This window comes from Mycteria americana, chromosome 4, assembly GCF_035582795.1.
Source record: "Mycteria americana isolate JAX WOST 10 ecotype Jacksonville Zoo and Gardens chromosome 4, USCA_MyAme_1.0, whole genome shotgun sequence".
NCBI lineage: Eukaryota > Metazoa > Chordata > Aves > Ciconiiformes > Ciconiidae > Mycteria > Mycteria americana.
Window position 1 is genome coordinate 32722172 of NC_134368.1, and position 22975 is coordinate 32745146.

Here is a 22975-nt window from a genome sequence, read left to right on the forward strand (position 1 = left end):
ACAGAATTCCACTGCCCAAGTACAAGTAATCATTTTTCCAAGTGCTTGAATTACATCCCTGACATGTGAATTGTGGTCCCAACACTAGATTTGATCACTCTATTCCAACCACTCCATCTACAGATACATGAACACGGATGTGAAATCTGAGTCAAACTGGGAAAAAAACTGCACTGTGGCAGCTGTCTACAAATGAGCGGGCCAGGCACTGAAAATGATAAATCAGTTCTGTGTAATGTCATATGCCTGCAGCCCTTTAAAGTTGGGACAGTATGACTTCCTGAGAGTTAGCCTGCTATGTGTCCATGGCCTCAGATGGTTTTCACTTTGAAGATATGCGACTGTAGCTTGAAAATAATTAAATTCCTTTTCGTAAGTCTGGTTTTTCTCAAACCTATATACTTAAATATTCCTTAGGCAGTATCATTAACTTAGTGCTCCACACCTTTCAAGAGAGCAGCACACAGCGAGGACTAAAGAAAGCAAAAATGTAATTAATGAAGAACAGCATTTTATAAGGATAATGCCCCTAAAACAAACACTGAAACTTGGTAAGTTTGTCAATAAACATTCAACCACTAAAAGCTAGAGAATTCTGAAAATCCCATTAAAAGCTCTTGCCAAATTTCTAATGTGGCTCGAATCTCTCATTCTAAGAGAACAATCCAATCTTATACCACTACCCTAAAATATTAGTCTGACACATTCAGCCCATGAAGGATTCATTTCTGGATGAACCAGTGAGTCCAAGAGAATAATAGGCATGGCTTTTGAACTGATGACGAGCTTACGGGTTTTGAAGTGAAAGCTAAACCACCTTCCCGAGAGGGTCCCTTTTCTCCCTTCACCTTTAAAGCGCAACTTATATTTGCAATAGCAGCTGCCTATTTTGATGTGCTCCTGTATTTCACTGTGCTTCAATCTACCTTCCACAGTCAAGTGATACATGTTGTGATCTCCACTTAACACTGCATGCCTCAACAGTCAATTCAAGCAGATATGGATGCATGCACGATTTTAAGAAAATATTTATTACCAAAAACTTTCCAGGGGAAAAAAAACACAAGTTCTTGAAAGAAACCATATATGACACCAAATATATATATCGCTTTCTAGTCATAAAAACCCTAGAAAGAGGTGGTGGTGGGGAATGTTCCTAAAACATTTCTCAACTATGTGATGATGACTGAAGAAACACTCTCCTTGTGTTCCTGCTGGCTTTGGGTTAAACATAGGAATGGCTTTTTCAAGTTATGGAGCCTTGCAGCAAAACAGTAACTATGCTGCTGATGTTATGTATAAACCACAGGACACTGGGAGAAGAAACAGAGTATGTTTGGAATTTGTGTGGGAACAGATGAAGTAAGGAAACAGATGTTTAAGATCATATATTGATATTTTCTCTGAAAAAAAAATCAGGAAGCTTGAACACCGTTTTTTTTTTCAGCGGAGCTTTTGGAAAGAGCAAATGGCTTACTTCCACTGATGGGGTTTTGTTTATCCCCTTAATGATGAAAGTTAAATAAAAAAAAAAACCCCAACAAACAAAAGTGGTTTCCAAAACATCCGCATAGGTGTATGTTGGCTGTAGGTAATTTCCCTCCTTACTAACTATACCAGGTTGCATAATATAGCCGCTTTAATTGCTCACCAATCCTCTTGGCTGGCACAGGAAACACAATACTGCTTTTGTGAACCACAGTCTAATTAACTTGAATCTCCTTTTCATAGTCTTCAGCATATCGAAATCACTTCAAAAGTTTTTCAGCTCAAAACTTAACAAGAGAAGCAGCATTGATGAAAATGTTTAAAATGTTTAGTGATTGACCCAACGCTCGCTGAAATCAATGGGAGCCTCCATGAATTTCAGAGGAATCAAGCCCTTCCCAACAGGGATCCATGGGTCTCTAAAACCCAACAATACTCTTTTTCAGGAATAAAGGCGAGCAGTTTCACCGTTCTCCTCGTGATTTCTACCCAAAAAATATTTAAAATGAGACTTCTGCTTCCTCGAAGTCCAGTTGCGCTGTAAGCCCCATCCCACGCACAGGGAACAGCCCAGGTTTTCATCAGAGCACACGGAAGGACAGTGCCTGATGGCAGGAGGGCAGAGAGGGCACAACCACCCCCCCAGAGCACGCCCTGGCTGGCAAGAGGTCCTCCCCTCTGTCAAGAGGACCTGGAGCAACTGTTATGCTCAGAAAAGCATCAAAGCAGCACCATTTCAGGATTTAATACAGAAGTACAGGGATAAAGGATCCTCCCCGTGTCTCTGTCAAGCACTTTCCCTATACACTCTGTAAAAGATTGCAGTTACTGCTTATTTTCACACTATTAAGTGTGCTTCTAACTGCCCAAAGTTAGCTGCATTGCTTCCTCATTTGTTGAAGACTTTGGGAAAGCATGTTCTAGGACACAAAACAACCATCACAGCTCCTGGTTTACACTGAAGTCATAATTGATTCCTAAATGGCTTTTGCATTTTAAGCATATACAGGAGGATTAAGAAATTTAGTAAACAATGCAATATAAAATTAAAAACTAACTTTGTTTAAACAGAATACTAAAGCTTCATACGGCAGTTTTCCTGCCAAAGAACGATTCTTTTTATAGATTAAAGATGGCCTTCTCCCATTCGTTTTTAAGAAGGTTCACAGATGAAGAGGAACAAGATGTCAAGTGACTTAAAAAAAACTTAAGAAATAATTGGGCACGTGGGTTATTTATCTGGCCTGATTAACACAGGGTGGTCTTGGAGGAGGATTATTTGGGGCAGAGAAAGCAGTTAGTCAAATCCTCTGAAGGAGGTCATGTTGACAGATTCCAGAGTGAAAAACGAATCCTCCTCCAAAGACTGGGAAAAAGAAGATGACTTTAACCTTCTCTTCTCTCAGAAATGACTTGGTTAGAATGACCCTTGAGAACATACTGAAGGGCAAACATTAACCATTGCTACTCCCAAGCCCCGCATTAATATTCTTCCGTCACACCCTGCCTGCAAGCTAGTAAACTTGCATACTGTATACAAAGCTCAAATCAAAGGCTCACTGAGCTCCAGAGGGAGGCAAAAGTGAGTAGGTCCAGCATAACAGATACTTCCTCTAAAAATGCCCAGTCTGGGTTACCTGTTCAGATCTAGAAAACAGTAATGGTATAAGAGCTAATCTGAGCTGTCTCAATGGTTCGTACAGAGAAAAGCAGATTTTATACAGACAGTTACTTCTAGCTTGGTAAGCCTCAACCTCAAAACCATCCACATACATAGGAAGAACTGTATGGAACGACTACCTTTGCATCATAACCATTTAGTGCTTACCTCACTGATGACTTGATCCCTAAACTGCACCCTGTGTGGACGATACAATACTGCGTACAAAAGGTCAGAAATACGTGTGGCAGTGAAGCAGCCCAGCATAAAGCTGGTAGGGTCCCAGCTGAATGGCTCTTCCCCTAAATCAGAATTAAAGTCGCAAACCTGGATTTTCCCAAAGCAAGTATTACTACAAACTTTCTATTTCCAGATATTACAGACAGTTACAGTATTCTGTCTGTGATAGTGCACACTTGAAAATGCTTTTCTCAGTTCCTGAACTAATGGTCACACCTTGCAACTTCAACTTTGGGGATAAGAGAATGGTCTAGATACAGCAGAGCTACGGTAGCACCGCAAAGCCATCACAGCACTGCAGAAGAAAGCAGAGACTATGTATGGAAAGAAGAAGGGAAGTTAAAAGAGATCACGAAGCTTTACACTGGAAAGTTTCTTGTATCGTATAATGCACAGGAAATCTGTTATCAGAGACACATACATAGAGCAGAGGGAAGGGTGGCCAGCAGAGCATCCAGTTCTGTGGGTCCATAGGGTCACAGAAAGACCATACCCAAAATGCAAGAATGCAGGGGGGTATATTTTTCTTAATCCTGAATCTTCAGCAAATGACAGGAATAGGTTGGGGAAGGTCAAGCTGTGTCCACTGCTGGCTTCAGCAAATGTCTTTCATGCATCTCCTCAGGAAGCGTTCTTCGCACAGACTGAGATGAGCATTTGAATGGACAGTTTTAGACAGATATAAAATAAATATATTTAAAACCAAGTCTAAGGAATTCTGCACCATTTTGGGCTTTAAAAAAATGTCCCCACCATAAGTGGGCCATCATATTGTGTCTTCATTAGAAGAGAGACGGGATAATATTTTTCCTGATCCAGTCTCATCTAGCACAGTCCTTCTCAAGAGAAACAAATACTTGTCAATATTTGAAAGAATATTCATCCTAACAAATAACAATGCTTAACATGCTCTTCTAAAGACACTGAAGTACTTCAGAAAGGTGTGTAGTATTACCATAACTTTCAGATAATGAAACTCAGTGAATTAAAGCTAGCTGGCTAAGTTATTCTTGACTTTATTTTACGTCACTACCTATGTCAATGGTATAGCGTGCTAACAGACCTACTGATCTCAAAGGCACGCTGTGTGGGATAGGGTAGCACTCAGTGTCAGCAAGAATGGCAGAGTAAGTGTCCAGTGAAAAGCACCAGAAAGCTCCAATTGCAGCCCAGTCCTGTGCCCCTTTCATGAGACTTGCTCATCACTGGTGGAAGACAGACTTTGTTTCTTCCTTAAAACAGGAGAAGGGGGAAAAATAGAAGAGCAAATAAAAAGGAAAAAAGAAAAAACAGCTTTGGAAATAAAAAACCACGCAAGACAATCTTGATACCTGTACCAGTCAGAATTACCGATAGCATAGGTACAAGCAAGAAATACGCCTGGAATTGCTGAAATTACCAAAATTACCGATATCTACATTCACTACATCACAAGAGAGGATATAGTGTTTTGTAATTCATTTGCCCTGAAACACTGAGGATCAGACTGTAAGCAGAACAATATGATACCCAACGAAGATATATAATTATATAGGGGCATCATCTCTTTACTTGGTGGAGACCAAACCAGCAAGTTTTCTGTGAACTGCAGATCATTTGGTTGCTGTATTTCTATAATATGCACAGGAAGGAAGGGGAAACATCTGAAGTTATTTTTATTTCCCCAAGTCTTCTGGCTATACTGTATGAATGCTAGGGTGGGTCTGGCATTGTCTGAAATGTGTCAGGGTCCTTTTGCATAGCCTCATTTCCTTCTTCCTGTTGCTAGGAAGGATAGTTAAGCATGAAAAGCGCTTGTTTACAGTACAGGACCATCCTGTTAAGCACATGAGTTCTCTTCCTCCATCTCCTTTTAACCAGCCAAGGGTGCAGTTGTGTTTATGCTGAAGCCAATAGCACAACTCCAATCAGAGGGGAATTGGAAGAGAAGTTTGAATTTCTAAAGAAGCCCAAACATAACATACTGTGGTATTCTAACCAGAAAAAGCTTTATCATGCAAACTGCATCTCTAAACATTTGCAGAACTCATAAATTCACATGCCTCAAACAAATCATTGCCTAGAGTGTAATGAATTAGAAGAACCAGAAAAGTAAAACCAAGTCACCTCTCATCTCCTTCTTCTAGGAATACTAATATAAACACTTGAGTGCATAAGGACAACTGCAGTACCTTTTTCCTGCCTCCACCAGAAGCAAAATAGACAGGGTACTTGTGAGTTTCCATGACTAGCAGCAGTCTTTCTCTCTGGCCCAGCAAGAGCAGCCGCAGAACTGGCTGGGAAGACCCTGACTCAGAAATTAAAAATCCTAGACTGAATCTGTACAACTGAGATTTAAAACCCAAATAAAAACATGACAAGATATATTCTTGCTTTTAACTACCACTTAGAAATGAAATTTAACAATAGCTCCATGGTGTTTAAAACAATGTATCCGCACGTCCTTTTGATAAAAAAGAAAATCAATTAACAAACCAAGTTATTTTAAAAGAAGATAAAGAGATCAGGAAGTCCTAGAGGTTACAAAAGGTAGCTCCAAATGCTTTGATTTCTATGAACTTGTAGATGAAAGGAATCTTCTCAAAACAATATCTACATCTTCTTTTGCATATACTATATTCCATAATCAAAGAATCTCAGCCCTAATCAGGATCCCACAGGCAAACTGAAGTAGTAACCCAAACCCATTTGCTAGAGAGACGTCGATCCCACTTCCTGCCACCTCAGCCCCTCTTTTTTGTTGCTTCTACTGGAGATGGGGATGAGGATGCCGACAGGACAGCAGTAAGGATACCTGGAAGACCAGACAGCAGGCTACAGCTGTGGAATCAACAGAGGCGCCTAATACCAACTCCGTGTGCTGTCAGCCAGCAACAGCCTGGTTGCCAGACGGATGCTGGATGGGTCTGGCACAGAACTGTTGATAGATTCATACTCAGAGGCTCGTATGAAATCTGCTTGTCTATCATCTTCCTAAAGTTCACTACAAACAGCCTCAAAACATAACCTGACTCACAGCATTGTTACTGATTTGCTGCTGGGCATTCCTTGATCAGGGCAGGGCAATTCAAACAGAACACACTTACTCCTGTAAAAAAATAAAAGCATTTATAATTGATGGCTAGAGATAAAATTACATTCCCCGGTCTTTCAAGCCACATGTGTTAAGTACTATGACACATCAGGCAGAACCTTCTGACCTAGTTAAATACATTGTTTAAACGTCGTTATTTCTTCGATGCTATAGTTTTTCCAAAGAGAACAGGGGAATAAAAAAAAAGAAAAAAAAAAAAAAGATTGCTGTACCAACGGTAAGTGCCCTTGACTGGCGATAGAGCTCATTAGGCTAATGGCAACACATCGCTCAACGACTTCACAGTTACGCTGGAAGTAAGTCACCGGTGGTTGTTTGCAAAGGAGGGGAGGGTGAGCCGGCGGGTAGAACTGCCCGACTGGAAAACAGCATCGGTTTTCTGTTTGCCTGGAGAAGGGGGCGGAGGGGGGCTGATCCCGACTGGCAGGAGGTGCTGCTCCTCCGCCGGGATCAAAGCCTCCGGGGGTGACATCAGGGCTGGCCACCGCCGCACGGGGGGAGCCACCGGGCTCCTGGAGGCCATCGGGCTAATTACGAAGAACTTCAAAAGAAACTCGACGTTTCCCGTCTCGCAAGGACTCCCGGAAAAAAAAAAAAAAAGGACACCACAAAAAACCAAACAAAACCCAAACAAACAAAAAACCCGAAACACCAAAAAAAGAGAGACGAGATGGCCAGGGTGCCCTGCATAGAGGGAGGCCGCATCCTGCGCGGCGCTCCGCGCCCGCGGCTCCTCCGCGGCTCCGCGCCTCAGGTCCTGCGGACGTTACGCGCCTCGGCCCGCGCTTCCCGACCAGAGCCGCAGCGGACCGCCGCCTCCCACCGATAAAAGTCATCCGGGGCTGCCGCAGCGCTCCCGTCTCACCTGGGGCTGCTCCCGCCCCGACGGGCGCTTTCACCCCCGCAAACACGGACGGGACGGCGGGGCGAAGACCCGCGGCTGGGGATGCGCCGCACCGCGCACCGCACCGCGCACCGCACCGCGCACCGCACCGCGCACCGCACCGCGGGACGGGGCGGCCGCCGCCCCCGCGGGAGGCCCGCGCGCGCTCCTGCCAGCGCTGCCTTTCGGGGCGCCGAGGGATAACAAAAGAGGGACCCCGTCCCCCCAAGCCCCACCGCGCTGCCCCCCCGCCGCACCTCCCGGCAGCGCTGGCCGCGACGCGCGGAGCCTGCACCCCCGGGCGCGCAGCCGCCTCCACCTCCCCCCCCGGGCAGAGCCCGAGCTTACGTGTGAGGATCATGGTCTCCCGCCTGCCGCGGTGCCTCCGCGGGGCTGCCTGCCCGCGGGGCTGCCCGCCCGCCCGCCTGCCTCCCTGCCCGCCTCCCTGCCTGCCTGCCTGCCTGCGCGGCGGCGGCTCCCAAATGACACCCGGCGCGGCGGAGCGGCGCGGCCGCCCGGCCCCCTCAGGCGCCCCCGCCCCGCCGCCAGGGCCCGCCCCGCCCCGCTCCGCGCCCCGCGGCCCGCTCCGCGCTGCCTCGCCGCGCAGGGGAGGAGGCTTGCGCGCAGGCGGGCGCAGCCCGCGCGAGCGCTTGCCTGGCCACGACCCATGAATACAAGCAGAAAACGGCATACAGGCACCCTGCCCCCCCCGGTGCACGCCTGGGGGGGTCAATGGGAACCTCACAAACCAAAGGTAATGCGGTTGAAGACGATCTAATGGCTCACGTCCCCTTCACTCCTTTCTGATTTTTAATGGCTATCAGCTGCTGCAGTGCCCTTTTAGATGATAGTGATGTTTATAAAAAGCAGTCAGCAAAGCTCTCAATACTTTTCCCAGGAAACGTACAGAAGAGTGCTAGTAGAGAAGGCAGCGTCTCTCCTTGGTGTTAAAAATTGGCGAGGGTTGGGAAGGCCTGAGCAGCCCTCGGCACAGGGGGATGCAAGCCATGCAGGGTGGCCAGGGGATGCTGGTGCCTCCATCCCCGGGCAGCATGTCGAAGAGTGCTGTGAAACGTTGAAAATGCCTGCACACCATCAAAGTCTCGGTCTGGACCTGGATGGAAACCAGCAAGTGCTTTCCCTATGGGCACCACAGCACAGCCACAGGCATGGCTTGCAGGTAGCGAAGCAAAGCCTGGCTTCATAGCTCCGTGCCTGGGAGTGACTCCCCACACCATTTACTCCCCTGTATATTTTGCAAAGATTGTTCAAATGCTTAGGTCTTGGTTGACGTTCACAGTCAGGGCTTTAAAATGGCACAAAATAGCTACTTTTGAGCAGCTGCCAAACTATCAGCATGGAAAAGAGTACTGTGAAATTTTGAAAATATCTGGGTCCCATCAAAGATTATGATTGGTTCATTTTCTTCCAAGCCAACATCATATTTTATACTCACTGGTGTTATTCTAAGATTCAGTTGTCGTTTCTGCACTATGATCTGTCAGATATAGAGTATATATAGTGTGGTGCCTGAGCAGGCAATTTGCTGAAGAATAAACATCTCCCCCTTCTATAGGCTGCAAACTGTGGCCAGTTGGCTATTACAGTGTTGTTTCTGGAAACCCCTACATGGCTCCAGGTCATTAATTTACTTTAATAGCCCAGAAGAGGATGGAACTGCACTATATCTTCAAGCTTGACTTACATATGTTACCTGCTTAATCAATTACCTCTTCATATCTAAACTCGCTCCAGCTCTTTTTGGCATAGCTACATTTACCTGCGTTTTTTAATGCTTCTTGTAAGGCACCAGGATATATGTTTACAAGGTAGGTCAGGCCCATAGAATGTGAATTCTTAACTCTAACACAGGGAAGACAGACGTACCCTGCGCCCCAGCTGTTGAACAGACAAGGTAATCCCAGTCTAATTGGCTTTCTGTCTGTATCATCTGTAGTTTTAAGCGGTTGGTAGACTAGGAAGTGACAGACTAGTCGTGGTGAGATGGAAAACGCTGGTTGCACATTGCGTGTGATTTTCAGAGTCTGAATTCTAGAAAAGAGAGAAATTGTTTCTCCAATAAGCATCCTCAAAAGGAAGGGGGAAAAAAAAAAGAAAAAAAAATATCCAGAACGTGTAGGAAAGCATGCTGGTACTAAGGCGTTTTCATTGCGATGATAATGCTGAAACCAGAAGATCACTGTGTGTCAAGTTAATACCCTCGGTAAAAAGCAGGGTTTGTTCTTGTAAACAGGGACTGCCTGGGCTGCTTCCTGGCCCAAGCCTGCATCCCTGTGCAGGAAGCTTTTGTATAGGACCCACAGGAAGCTTTTGAAGAAGGAGAGAATGGACTTCTACTCTGCAGAGAAAAAATGGGAAGGGTTTGGAGGACTTGGCAGTGTGAAAGGGAACTGAAAAAAGCTAAGAATGAGAGGAGGAGGTGTGTGCAGCAGTGAAGTAAAATCTGAAGTGAGAAGGCTGTGTGATAGATGCAAAACAAGAATTTGAAGTCAGAGAGTTTTGTTTGAGGATTCTGAAAGGGGTGAGTGACGAGATCGGTGAATACAGGACAAATGTGGCCCAGACGCAGAAGATGGGAAGCTCTCAGTAGTTAAACCAAGGGTAGTCATTCTCACCTCTACCGCTTTGTAAAATAGCAAATGGATGATGCTGATGCTGATGATAAAACACTATGTTTGTGCTTTAGTTCAGCTCTCCTGTTCTGCTTGCAAAGCTAATCGGCTCCCACAGTAAAGGAGGTTTCTCCATCCTCATTTAGTCTTTGTGGATTCCCTCAGCAACATCAGAACCAGTGACTTTTGTGATGGAGCAGTCTATCTGCTGGGATCATTGCTAAATAGATGCTGGAGGATTATCACTGACCTGGATTAGATTCTTGCTGGTAATCTGAAAGAGAAAGGCTTTGATTCTAGTTTGTTATCAACCCTTGAAGACATGCAGTCTCTCTGGCTTGCATTTTAACTTGGAATTCTATAGGGCTGCTTAAGCAGGCATATTTTCGGAGCTGAAAAGCAAGGCACCAGTCTCGCATTCGCTGTAAAACGTGCTCAGAGGAGCATTCCACCTGAGGCATGGGTGTTCAGCAGGCTGCAACCACCCTAATCACTCATCCGGCTTTAAAGAGCATTGTGAAATAGTAGAGCTTTGGCCTTCAATATTTTTATTTCTTTATCTCTCTGGCTATTCAAAGAGCAGGCTGCTGCCTGACAGAGACACAGGATTTTAGAAGTAGCCTGCCTAAGAGGATTGTTTCTGTGGAGCACTGTTATCCTTAATGCAATCAATGAGCTCTCGCTGGATGGTAAAATAATTGTAAAGGATTGCCCAACAGGCACAATTACTCACTTTAAAAGGTGAATTCTCCTTCTGTTGTAACTGCATAAGGGAGTGATTCGCAGGACAGCATCTAATAATAAGGACTTGATTGTCCTCTGTTTTCCCTCCCAGGCCCAAATGCCTTCATGGTTAACTGTACCCTTGTCATCCTTTTTCTTCTAAATAGTGCAGTACACAGAGAAGTCCCAATTCGTAATTAGTCAACTGACCTGCTGGTACAAACACAGGATTGTCAGACACATGATTGCAATTCTAAACACTAGTATTAATATCCTCTTAGCAACAGCATGATAGATTATAGAGCCGTTCCAGCCCGAGTTTCCAGGCCTCTGGCTCTAAGCTTGGATTCCTTGTCGACTGGGGTATTTATGTGTAGTCCTTCCACAGTCCAAAGGACCTTCATGTTCCAGCCATTGTCAGCGAAATAATTAAGTTTGCATTTTCTAGCACTTGACTTTACTGAAAAGTAATTATTTAAAGGAGTCTGTAATTGTTCAGGCCTCTTGACAAAGAGTGTTTGCACTATCACTTCTCAGAGATAAGCGGTATTAAGAGCGCCTTGCTTTCAGAGAAGGAAAGCTATTGTTTCACCTACTAGAGAATCACAAAATGAAATAAAGCATCTTTCCAAAGTACTTTTTAACAAAATACATAGTAAAGATTATATCGCATAAACATAGGTGCTGCTCTACTGCTTGTAATTGATGGGCTCTCTGCTCTAGAAGTCTTCCTTTAGAAATAAACAGTAGTAGAAATATGACCAGCTCGTCATGTATAGGGGACTCTTACTTGTATTTGATACCAGGCAACATTTAGGGTTTTTTTTCTTTTCTTTCTTTTAAGAGTAAATAATAAAGACAATTAACTTTGCCTTATTCTTTGTGGCGCATATAACTGACTATTTTAAAAGGAGGGATAAGTGAGCTCTATACTTTTGTCTGCTTTTGAATGCCCTCAAACACCATGAGTTCAACAGTTCAGGCTGAAAATGAAGTTACCAGGTTCACGCTCTACTTAAGAAAGGCTCTATTATATGGATGCACAAAAGGATTAGAAATAAAAATTGATTATATAGTTTGACAAAGATACAATTTGGTAAAATACAGATAAACTGAAATAGGAGGAGGAGAGAAAATAAGTATTTTCATCCCATTTTAAACACAGAAGGTAAACTCCTTAGCTTACATGGAATACCACTGGATTATAGAAATTGGTGGAGATGTAGAGTATCTTTTCCATATTGTGTTTAAGATGCTGTCACTGGTGATGATTTATTTTTTGAAGGCTGCAGAATTTTCTACTGTTAATGGGTCTGCTTTCCCTTCAATTAAAAGCTATGTTTTTACATTTAAAAAAGTGATTCACCTTTGGAAAATAACCAACTGAATTTAACTTTCAAGAAAGTAGGGAAAGCAGATTTGGGTAAACTAAACGTTATTTAGAAGAAGTGCTAGAGGAGGGCAGCTAGAATTTCCAACCTGTGATGAAGGCTCAGAGATGATCCAGAGTAAATATATAGTTTGTGGTGCGCAGAAAACATCCTCCTTCCTTTTACTCCAAAAAATTCAGAATAACTGCGCATTTGCTGATAAAGACAGCATCCATAGTAGATCACTGCTTCACAGCAAGGAAGCTGAACCTGAAATTACGAGGACTAAAACCTCTGCATGTTATGTGGCAGAAGTGGTCGTGTCAGTGAGACCTAATGGATATGCAGGTCACAGGGGACCAGCTCTAACACACTCCATTAGAGAAAGCCGTAACAAAAGTTTGGCCCTGCCAACGCACCATCCCTAGATTTAGCTGGGGTAGCTGCCTTGGTGGCCGTGTGGCAGCAGAGCCCCATGGCACCAGGAGTCAGCCCTGGCCCCTCTCCTCTCTTGGTGGGTCATTTGAATGGCAGTGGCCGTGCCCGAATTTGCACCCCTGCTTCTTTTCCTCTGCATTTACAAGTCATGGTGTGCAACGAAGCGGGAGAGGAAGACAGCACAAAGGATGTTTTTACTCAATATATATATTACAGAATGATCAAAAGATGAACAGCTTGATGATGGTGTATAATGGAGGCAGGATATCTATCTCAGCTTTGTGTTGCTTGGGAAAGAAGAGGTTTTATTCAGACCAATGCTCTTGTTTTCACTCTGTGTTCATGCAACAGCAGCTATATCATTACTAAATCAACCAGCTCTTCCCTCTTCATTTTTAAGCAAATAGATTTTACCTTCCACCTTTAAAGCCACCAGTTTCCAAGGCATTGCAATGGTAAGATGCGCTTTTTTTTTAAATCTCATTCTGTGTTCACGCATGACCTCCAGTCTGATGAAGAAAAAAGGTCAGCTTTCACAGAGAGACAACAGTAACCTTCATTAAAACAAGATGTAAGATGCAATCTGCCCACTAAAGTAGATGAAAACTGAAAGACTGGTGCCTTAAACATGTCAAAACAGTGGTTAAAAATTGGTTTATGAAGCAGCTGTGTTGTTATAATACACATGAGATGCTAGACTTTTCAGCATGATACCCTGGGACAGGCCATGTCAGCCATGCAGTGCCCAGCTGGGGTTAAAAGGAGTAGAAGGGAAGGAAAGTAAGCTTTTTTTATTATTATTATAGTAAGTAAAAAAATTATGAACAATGAAAAATTTCCTTTCAAGAACAAAGTTTTTCTTACTTCCATCTTCCATCTTGTGTGATCCAATGCTTTTTATTTAAATGAACTCTATATTCATTAAACTTATTTCCTCTGGAGGAAATAGGCACTTGCATCCACCTGGACCAGTTGACCCATTATGTGAAAGACTGTTGCTGTTTTAGCCTTGGGGAATCTCCAGGACTCAGGAAATAATTTTAAACCCATGACTCAATAAAGCACAATAACTATGGCAACTGGAACACATACACTGTGATGGCTAATTTCACCCCAGCATTCATCAGGGGAGGTACTAGCTTGATACTATAGCGTGGAGAGTAGCTATTGTTAATGTAATGTGAAGCTACAGAGACAGGGAAGAAGGAAAACACATGTTAATAAGCCTGGTGAACAAAGTCAGGCCTGGTGTGAGTCAGAATAGGTTCATAATCCTTCTTAGTCCTGTTCTTGACAGCACACTAGACTGAGACTCAAAATACCTATCTGCAGTCTTGTCCTGTTTTAACTTATTGGGCAGCCTTGGTCTATCCATTCCCTTTCTCATACTTCATTTTTCCCTAGATAAAATAGAGAGAATAAAACGTGCCTCTTTTGCAAAGCCCTTGAGATGTAATGTGGAAAGTGCTGTATGAGATTATTATGCTGATACTGTGCCTAATAAAAATCCTCTTGCAGATTTCCGGTTTGACTGCTTCTTTCATTGTCCATCCCCATGCTCTTGCTTATTGTAACTGAAAAACAGCTTACAGCAGCAATTACCTTGCATTTTACTGGGAGATGTGGACATGCAGACAGTTACTTAAGGGCACCTTAAGTAACTTACTGGAGTGTCAACACCCATAATGATGTCTGAGGAAAGACGAGAGAAGTGGAGGGGGAAGCTGGCTGTCTTGCCAGCAAGAACAAACTGAGTTGGAGAAGATTTATTAGGTGTATATTACACAGATAAATGTGATCCTGACTTGAATGAGAGCCAGCAATAGCAAGGGGAGAGGGTCAGGCAGAAAGAAGTGGCTGTTTGGCCTTCGTCAACAGGTTTGAGACCTGACGGGGATTAGGAGGAGTAACAGAATTGTTGGGGTGTTCATTCGTCACTCTAAAATTTAGGATTATGAATTCTAAATGGATGGCCAGTTTAGCTGAGAAATGCTTCCTCCTCCTCCATGCTACGTTTCTCTTTTTATGCCAGCATGTTACAGAGAGTGAAAGTACTGTATGATATTATTTGTGAACATGATACAATACATAGAAGTGACTGACAGGTTAATAGGAGCTTGCATGTTTTAAAAACAAAGACACATATTCTGTTACATGACCACAAGAAAAAGAAACATGGAAAGCGGTTAGTTTGCTTTCATATTTCAACACTGTCACATTATGAAGGGCTACCTTTTTTACTCTGCTTGTTTCTGAGATTTTACTTTTGCCTTCATATCATTTTACAAAGAGACAGGGTATGAGAGACATGGACAGAGTTTGTTCTTGAGAGAGCAAATCTCTTACATCTAACCATAGCCCAGAGCAGTTTTTAAATATCTAAATTCTGAATTTAAAAAAAAAGAAAAAAAGAGATTCTTTTACTGTTCCTTATTACTGGGAATATATGAAATAACATTATTTTTACTAAAGCAAAAAAACCCCAGGGTCCTCTCATATTCTGAAATGCCTTTTTTTAATCAGACTTCAAAATACAAAGACAGGCAGCAGTGATTGGAGAATGCTTTTACCTAAATCTCTTTGTCCAGTATGCCTGACAAACTGAGTTTACCTGGCTGTTACATTAAACTTTACAACAGTTCTGTCACTAAAGCAACAGAGCAAACCCTTCATTCACGTTCTATTATGTTAAATAAAAAATGCAGTGAAGCAGATTCTCTGCTGTTGTAGATGGTCATTTTTGAAGCCTGTGGTTGCACAGTAATTTGCAAGAGCTATGGAGCTGCCCATGTAACTCTGTTAAACACAAACAATTTATTCTAGTGTAATGCAGATTTAGCTTTCAGGTAACAGGCTTACTCATTCTATAGCAAATGATTCACACTTTTATACAACACCTTTAATATAGCAACAAATGCATCCTGAAGAACCCCTTTCTTCCTCCATCACCACCAAGTGTCCAGCTGCCCTGGTAATGTGATGTGCCCTGTGGGGATCTGACAAATTGCATACATGGAACAGATACAGCTCTGATGTTTTTAAAAGCTTTTTGCCATTGGATTCTTTGGATCTTTTGTTTCTAATGGTTTTATTGAAGATTCATTAACATATATGATGGGTGGTACAAGACAATAAGCCTTAAATAGATATGGAACCCAATTATTTCTTCATGGACCCCAGTTAAATGTATGAACAACATTATTTATAGGATGTGGTGGCAACAAGGGTATGGATCATTTCTGATCTTGTATGTCTAAAATGAGAAGGATCTGTTTTGAGAAAAGTAACGCAGGAGAAAAAAGTCTGATTCAGCTAACCTGCTTTTTGTTTGATCACAACTTCAGGGAGTTCAAGGCAGCCAGGGACATACCTGTGCTAGGATCAATGGGGCAAGTGATTAACATTGATAGGACATCCTGCACCTTTCATGCTCAAACCAGAACTTTCTCTCCTTTGAAACAAGAGCCTTTACATCACTCAGTAGAATTATATTTCTCATGAGCAGAGTTAGAGTACAGAAAGAGTGAGGAATCTTTATTTTTTCCAGATACAGAAAGTCTATTAAACCTCAAGATTAACAGTGCTCCTGGCATCTGATTTTTAGTCAGGAAGTATAAACAATGACTTGAAAGGTGTATATGCAGAACTTTCCATCTGATTTACCAGTAGCTCTTTAGAATCTGTCATGCATGTCATATTGACCTTACAAACTTAATTACCTAAGCTCTAAGAAACGACATGCTTGCCTCTCAGCTCCTTAATGTAAATCGGGGACAGCACTAAGAAAAAGCCCTAACAAAAAACATCCTGAAACATCCTGAAATCTTAGATTCTAACAGGTCAGAATATGGAATTTCTCAGCTGATGAAGTGAATTGAATTCTTTGGAAAATATTTGGAAATAAAAGCCACATCCCACTTTGCCTAGGGTGCAAGAATCCCATGTGTCAAAAAATTATGAGCCAGATACCCCAAAATCATAGACTGTCCTGAAAGTAATAAATTTTAAACATACATTTTAGAAACTTTCTGGTTTTATATCAAAGACAAGAATTTTATGTGATTGCCAGTATGTAAAAACTGAATCAAACCGCAAAACTGGTGTTCACCTCTATGTTAGACAGGTGTCTGAAGAGTTTGGTAGCTTATCTCCTTTGCTATTTCTGTTGCATTTCAGAAGGTCGGCTGACTTCATCGCAAGATTTGGGCCATGTGAGAAATTTCCTGGCTAGTGTACAGAATGAGAACAGGGACAATTCCTCCTTAGCTTTGCTTCTGAGGTAGCGAGCTATTGCCCACCAAGGCAAGCTTTTAGCTAATCTAGGATTCTTGGGTGCTCCATCTGTTTCTAAAGGGCAGAATAGCTTCCTGCATTACCTTCTGATAGCACCTTTTTTCTCCTAAGCCTTGTAAAGAGCTCTGCGCCTGGAATTAGAGTTTCTCATCTTTATGTCTGTAGCACCTATGCTGGGTATTTTTTTCACCTGCTGCCAGTTTCTTCACCTCTTTTCTTCCATTTCCTTTCCTTCTATTTCTCCCTTCCTCTTCTTTTCCCTCTTCATAGCTAGCTGCTACCAATAGCGATTGCGAGGGGTAGAAGTGCCCTCCTTAGTTCTTTTCCTCATCTCCTCTTCCTTTGGCCAATGCAAGTGAAGAGCAGGCGGAACATTAGATCCAGAGCTGTTGAACAGTGTTCTCCAACGAGGGAAAAGGGAAAAGCATACAAACCAAAAGAAAAATATACCTCGTTTCTAGGAGGAACTGGGAATCTAGAATCAAAAGGAAAATAGAGGAAGACTGAAAGATGGACGAGATCACTGCTAGACTGTGTGAACTGTGACCGAGCAAACCTTATCTGCAATTGTACAGCTAATGCAAATCTAGCAATTAATTTAACACTTCCATGGAGCCAGGTGATACCCAGTGCTCAGAACCCTTGGATATGAACAAATGTAGTAAATGAAACAAGGCAGAGAAAGAGAATGGTCTCCAAGTATCCTGCTGAATTTCTGCTAGAATTGCTTTATATAGCAATTAGTTATGTTAGGGTGGAAATCGTCAGAGCACACAGAGTATAATGTAAAAAAATTTGAGAGCTACCTACCGTTTTATAGCTACTCTATAATGTAGTGCAGAGCATAATGGAAAGCTCAGACAATTATGATGGGTTGGTTTGCTTGTCTTGAAATAATATCTGTCATCTTGCATGATCTCCTTCCTTGATTAGAAAGGGCTTTGTTTATTTCAGGGTAAAAAGGAATTTCAACCTCGTTCCTACAAATTCACATATGCAACTCTATTTGGGTTGAAGGGTATATTGAAATTTGAGTGCATAAATTCTTGCAGGATCATGGCCTTAGTTTTTAGGTGATGGATTTTCAGGCTCTTTCACAGACCATTTTTGTGATCTCAACCACACTTCATTTGAAACTCTTACACTCATTCCATTAAGAACAGCTTCTCAAGAATGAAAAGCTGATGCTTTATCCTCTGGCCACTTTTACCTACTATTTCTGATCTGGCTGATAATGCCAGAAATCAAAGTACAGATTCTCAGAACAGCAAGGCTTTTCATAATGGTTTCTCTGCATGAAAAGTCCATGTGTCAGCTGAGAAAATGAATTTCTAATAATACTTGGCACTGAATGAGTGGCTTGTCTCAAAGGAGTGCACCAAGCGCTGTTTATCTGATCTTTGTAACACTGAAATAGGTTTCACCTATTTGAATGATCTTTGTCTTAGCTATCTTTATATCGAGAAGCTTATACTGGATATGATATCCTCAAAATCAACAAAGGATTTTGTTTTTTTTAATAAGGAAATAAAAACACACTAGGGATATTTGCACTGGTATGCTCAATAATGTTTCTCTGTTGGACAGGGAACAAAATTTTCTGTGCCTGTTTAAAATTCTGGAGAACTTTATGCTACTTTTTTTAAGCCAGGCAAATATTACGCAACTTTCTCTATGCATAAGTTTAATATATCTTTTAAAGATGTTACATATGAGTGTGATGTCCTTTTCATTCTATACTTAATTACTTAGCATCATTTTCAGAACATGCTGCTATGCAAACTCTACGTGATGCCACAGACTTGTGAATATGGCTCTGCAATTTGCAGCGTTAGCAAATAAAGGCTCTTAGTCCCATTTCTTTGTAGTAGTTTGACGTAGACTGCGTGTGCATGTACTGTAAAGAAACAAATATAGTCTCTAAGATTGATTTAGAAATGAATACCTCTATTTTGCTTTAGATTTGAAATAGTAATCTGAAAAAATAAATGCGTGCATTAAAAGGCTAATTAGTTATTCTTGGTTCATATAGCAGCAGTTTTAAAAGACAAGCATTCCTTCACAGGCTAAAGATGAATCAAAGTTCTCCAATTCCTGTAAAAATGTGTGTCTCTACAGTCATAGTTTGTTCTGGATCAATTCCAGTGCATTGTGACGATGAGAGCTAGAAAGGAAAACTCAAGAGGGTATTTTTAATCACTTTTACCTCTATTAACAATGTGATGCTATTTCCATTGTTCCTGTTATAAAAATAAGTAGCTGACATGTTCCCCAGAATTGATTATTGTGTTTTAGTCAACAGATCGGCCATCAAGACATTGCAGCCTATCAGGAAAGGGAGGGGAAAGGAGCAGAGAGAGAAACCTCAAAGGAAAGGACAAGACACTGTGTCTTTTGTCCTTTGTTCCAAGATGGAAATAAACTGTCTCCACTTTTGATAAGCTCTTCTTTTGATCTTTCTTTGCAATAATTAAGGTTAGACACTAAGTTATTTTATGAACCCTTTTAGGTTTAGCCCCCTCTAAGTTAATATGAATGTGAGTTATTTGTCCTCTGCAAAGAACCACATTAATTAACTTTTTATGATTTACTTTTATTTATGGAGATTTTGCCTAATTCACAAGTGAACTAGATATTGATAGATTTGGGGGAGATGAAAAGTATTTTTTCTGCAGATTTAATTTCACTTCACATTTTACAAATATGTAAGAATGTAAAATACATAAAAAGATATAAAGATCTATTTTCTGTCTGTCTCTATTGTATAAATATATAGAGATTTTATATCTGTCATTTTTTTGGGGGGGGTCAATTTAGGAATACTTATCACACTGTGCTCCCATATACTTTAGATGCTTTGGAAAATCTGCCCCCTACCTAATGCTATAGATTAGTGCCCTCACTTATGAGTATAGGTAAATATGATGTCAGATACCTTTGGCTGCAGAGAGAAGCAGAGCTGTTACTGTAATTCATGCTGAAAGACAAATTGGATGCAGTCACCAAAGGAAATCCTGGGAAATAAGAATTTGGGATTCAGCTGGACTATGTTAGAAGCAGAACTGGAGCGTTACCTGCTTCTGGTGCAAACGTAACAAGAAATTCAGTTGTTAGCTTAAGAACAAATGGGTTTTTGTTTGCAAAGCCAGACCTTGTCCTAGGGAAAAAAAAAAAACAACAAACCAAACAAACCAAAAAACCAAGTCCACTAGAAAGTAAATCAAATTAACTACAATTATCTAAGAAGTTAAATAAATTGTAAATCTAGACAGTTTTCATGTGTATGACCAGGATCCAGGATACTACAGAATAAAACAAATGTAATATTCAAAGAATGCAGGCAGCAAATGTGTTCATGTATAAACATATTTGTGGTATATAGTTGTAATTTCAGAAAACAGTCCAGAATTAAAGAGTGTATGTATATTTTTACATCACTGTTAATTCATAGATTTTAAGGATCATTGCAATAACCTAAACTACAAATCTTGCTTAGGATTCCTGCGTGAAGTTGTATCTCTGGTATTTTACAATGCTTCCCTTAGGAATGCCCCTTGATTTGAAGATTTCAAGCGACAAAGTTTAAAACGTGACAAATTACTTCAGAGTTTAAAATGTATGCCTTACCCCCAATTTTTATTCTCTTAGAATCAGTATCTAGTCTGTCACCTGGGTTCTTTTTTAGTGTCCTGAAGATCCCAATCAAGCTGTGGGATTGCAATGAGAACTACACGATGCAAAGCTATAACATGCCTCCTACTGTCAAGGACAAAAAATTATGTGTGTTTGCTGAGACACATCATTGTAATAGTATACACTTTCATGTATGCAGATTTAAAAAATGTAACCATTTTTAGTAGCTTCCTGAAGCATGTAGAGGTATAGGCATTTACTGGAAAATATAGAATGCTCCTTAAGGGATCTAAATTGCTGAATCTTTGTATCTCCAGTGGAATATAGTCTACTCTTATCAGCTGAATAAGTGACACAGTCTAAACAAAGGGTAATAATGTTCAACTGGAATTCCAGGAAAGGAAGCTTAATGCGAACTTCCTGATTTAATCTTATAAAAATAGAAAGGTTGATAGGATAGGATAGGATCACTCAGAAGAGCAGATTTTGCTTCAGTTAATTAAAACAGACCATAAAAATGTCAAAGTACCCCTTTGTAACATTTAACTGCAAAACTCACATACAAAACTACTTAGAGTATCATTTTCATGCATGACACTGAGAAGAATCTCTTCAGAGAAACAATACTATTTTCTGAAAGTTTCTTCTCATTATCCAGCCTGGAAATCATGGTGACAGCTACATGGACATTTCTCATACAATTTCCTGTACCTTCTGCTTTTGGTGGGCCAGGAAAAGTCTTCTCAGAAGTAAATTTGGAACTTCTGCTTCTGGAAGATATCAGCAAGTCAGAGATGCATGGAAATTAAAGAAAAACAAAACAAATGAACTATTTTGAGCCCTAAGAAAAGGTTTTGTTAGGTTCAATTTGAGTTCACTTTGACTTCCTGACAATGGTAGTCACACAAGTGTGGAATAAACTCACAAAGACAGTGGAAGGAACACTTTTTGGATGAGATACTTGGTAAGTCACTAGGAAATGAGTGAGAGAGATGGTCCTGCACTGCTGGAAGAATGGGAATTGCAATGTTGTAGGCCTTCTCCATCTCTAACTTCTGCAAATTTGTCACCCATCGACACTTAACTATAGCCAATATGAAAAGTGTCTAAAATGCAAGTCAGGCAAGTGACAAGTTGTGATTACAACTTTCTTCTTTCCCCCTATCAAACCAGCAGGAAAACATGGAAAAAATGTGTGTGTACAACCATAACCCTCATAGCAACACCAAGCAGGATATCCATGGGACTGCCAGAGGCCATCCCTATCAGAGGGACATGCTATGCATTTCCTGAGGTCTTGCATATGCTCCACCCTTGATCAATCCTTGCCTCGGGTAGAAGGTGTTTATTTCACACCTGGGCATGGACGTCTCATCTTCTTAGAAATAGCTTTTTTGCAGCAGCAGCCCAATAATTTTCAGTTTCTAAACTCTTCCAGGGTGGAGCTCTGTTTAATGGCAAGCTGGTGGATGGGAGTCGTCTTGTTCTCTTAGGCAGAGCCTTGGCACAGTTGTTGGCATTTTTTTCCCTGATCAGGGGTTGATCCCAGGTTTTTGGTTGGTTGGTTGGTTTTTTACTGGTTTTTATTGCCTTCCAATTTGTTACTACTTTCTTTTATTTTGTTTGTGGGGTTGCGGTTTTTTCAGCTCTTCCTTACTAGCGTATGAAGTTGCTCAGAATGGGAGATCAGAGAGACACTTCATGTGATAGGGCTGCTGTGTGCTTTTATGACTGAGACGAGTGCTGCCAGAAGAAAACAAGAGGCAGACCTGGTGAAACATCACATCTGTGCATGTAAAAGATCTGAAACGCGCTAAGGGTGGACATAGATGACTGATAGCGTCTACAGTTGTAAGAGGAGCAGCTCCAAGTTAATATTGAATACTATTTTATTAGCTAACACTGACCTCTATTTTATTCATTCCTGATCCCTTGGACAATTCAAGGGCAGCATTAACTAAGTTTATTATAACCACTTCGATTTTTTTTTTATGCCAAAAAGTGGAAAATAATGTGAGGAATAACTTCTACAGATAAAAACACATGGCAAGAGGAAGAAGGAAGAGGTGAAAGAGTGTCACAAAGGAATCCCAAACCACGTGGCCCTTCTTCCTTTGCCTGGAGACTGATTCCATAGTGAAAGTTACAGATTATTTCCCACTAGAGATTTAAAAATGGATAGTCCTGAATAATGCTGGAAGTCAGGTCAGTGCTTTGTGAAGGTGGGAAATAGATATCAAAAAAAGCAAGTTCATACTGATCAGCAAACAATGCAATCTCCTCACTCCCTGTTGTGCCTGAGATATCTGGGTGTTTCAGACAGCTGTGAGTGATGAGGCACTCATCTGTGATGAGCTAAGGATGGGATGTGAGCCTTGGAGTCAAAATGGAATTGCCTACTTTTGACCAAAATGTACTTTATGGGCGGGTGTGCTTCGTCTGCCAACTATCTGTTTTGTTTTGGCACTAGAAATAACAGTCTTGGATACCTCCCTTTGGAGGATTAGCTGCAATTACAGA

General features: G+C 41.4%; 1 protein-coding gene across 7 annotated transcripts in view; it reads right to left on the minus strand.

The window, feature by feature from the left end:
• The window catches only part of DLC1 (DLC1 Rho GTPase activating protein), a 238546-nt gene that overhangs the window by 30120 nt on the left and 185451 nt on the right, over window positions 1–22975 (minus strand). Inside the window, exon 1 of one of the 7 annotated variants that reach the window (XM_075500136.1) lies at window positions 7714–7885. The exons of the other annotated variants lie outside the window; for them this stretch is intronic. Coding sequence (XP_075356251.1) covers window positions 7714–7726 — 13 coding nt within the window. The 5' untranslated portion in view covers window positions 7727–7885. Of the gene's footprint in view, window positions 1–7713; window positions 7886–22975 lie in introns of those variants that run through there. 7 annotated transcript variants of the gene reach the window in all.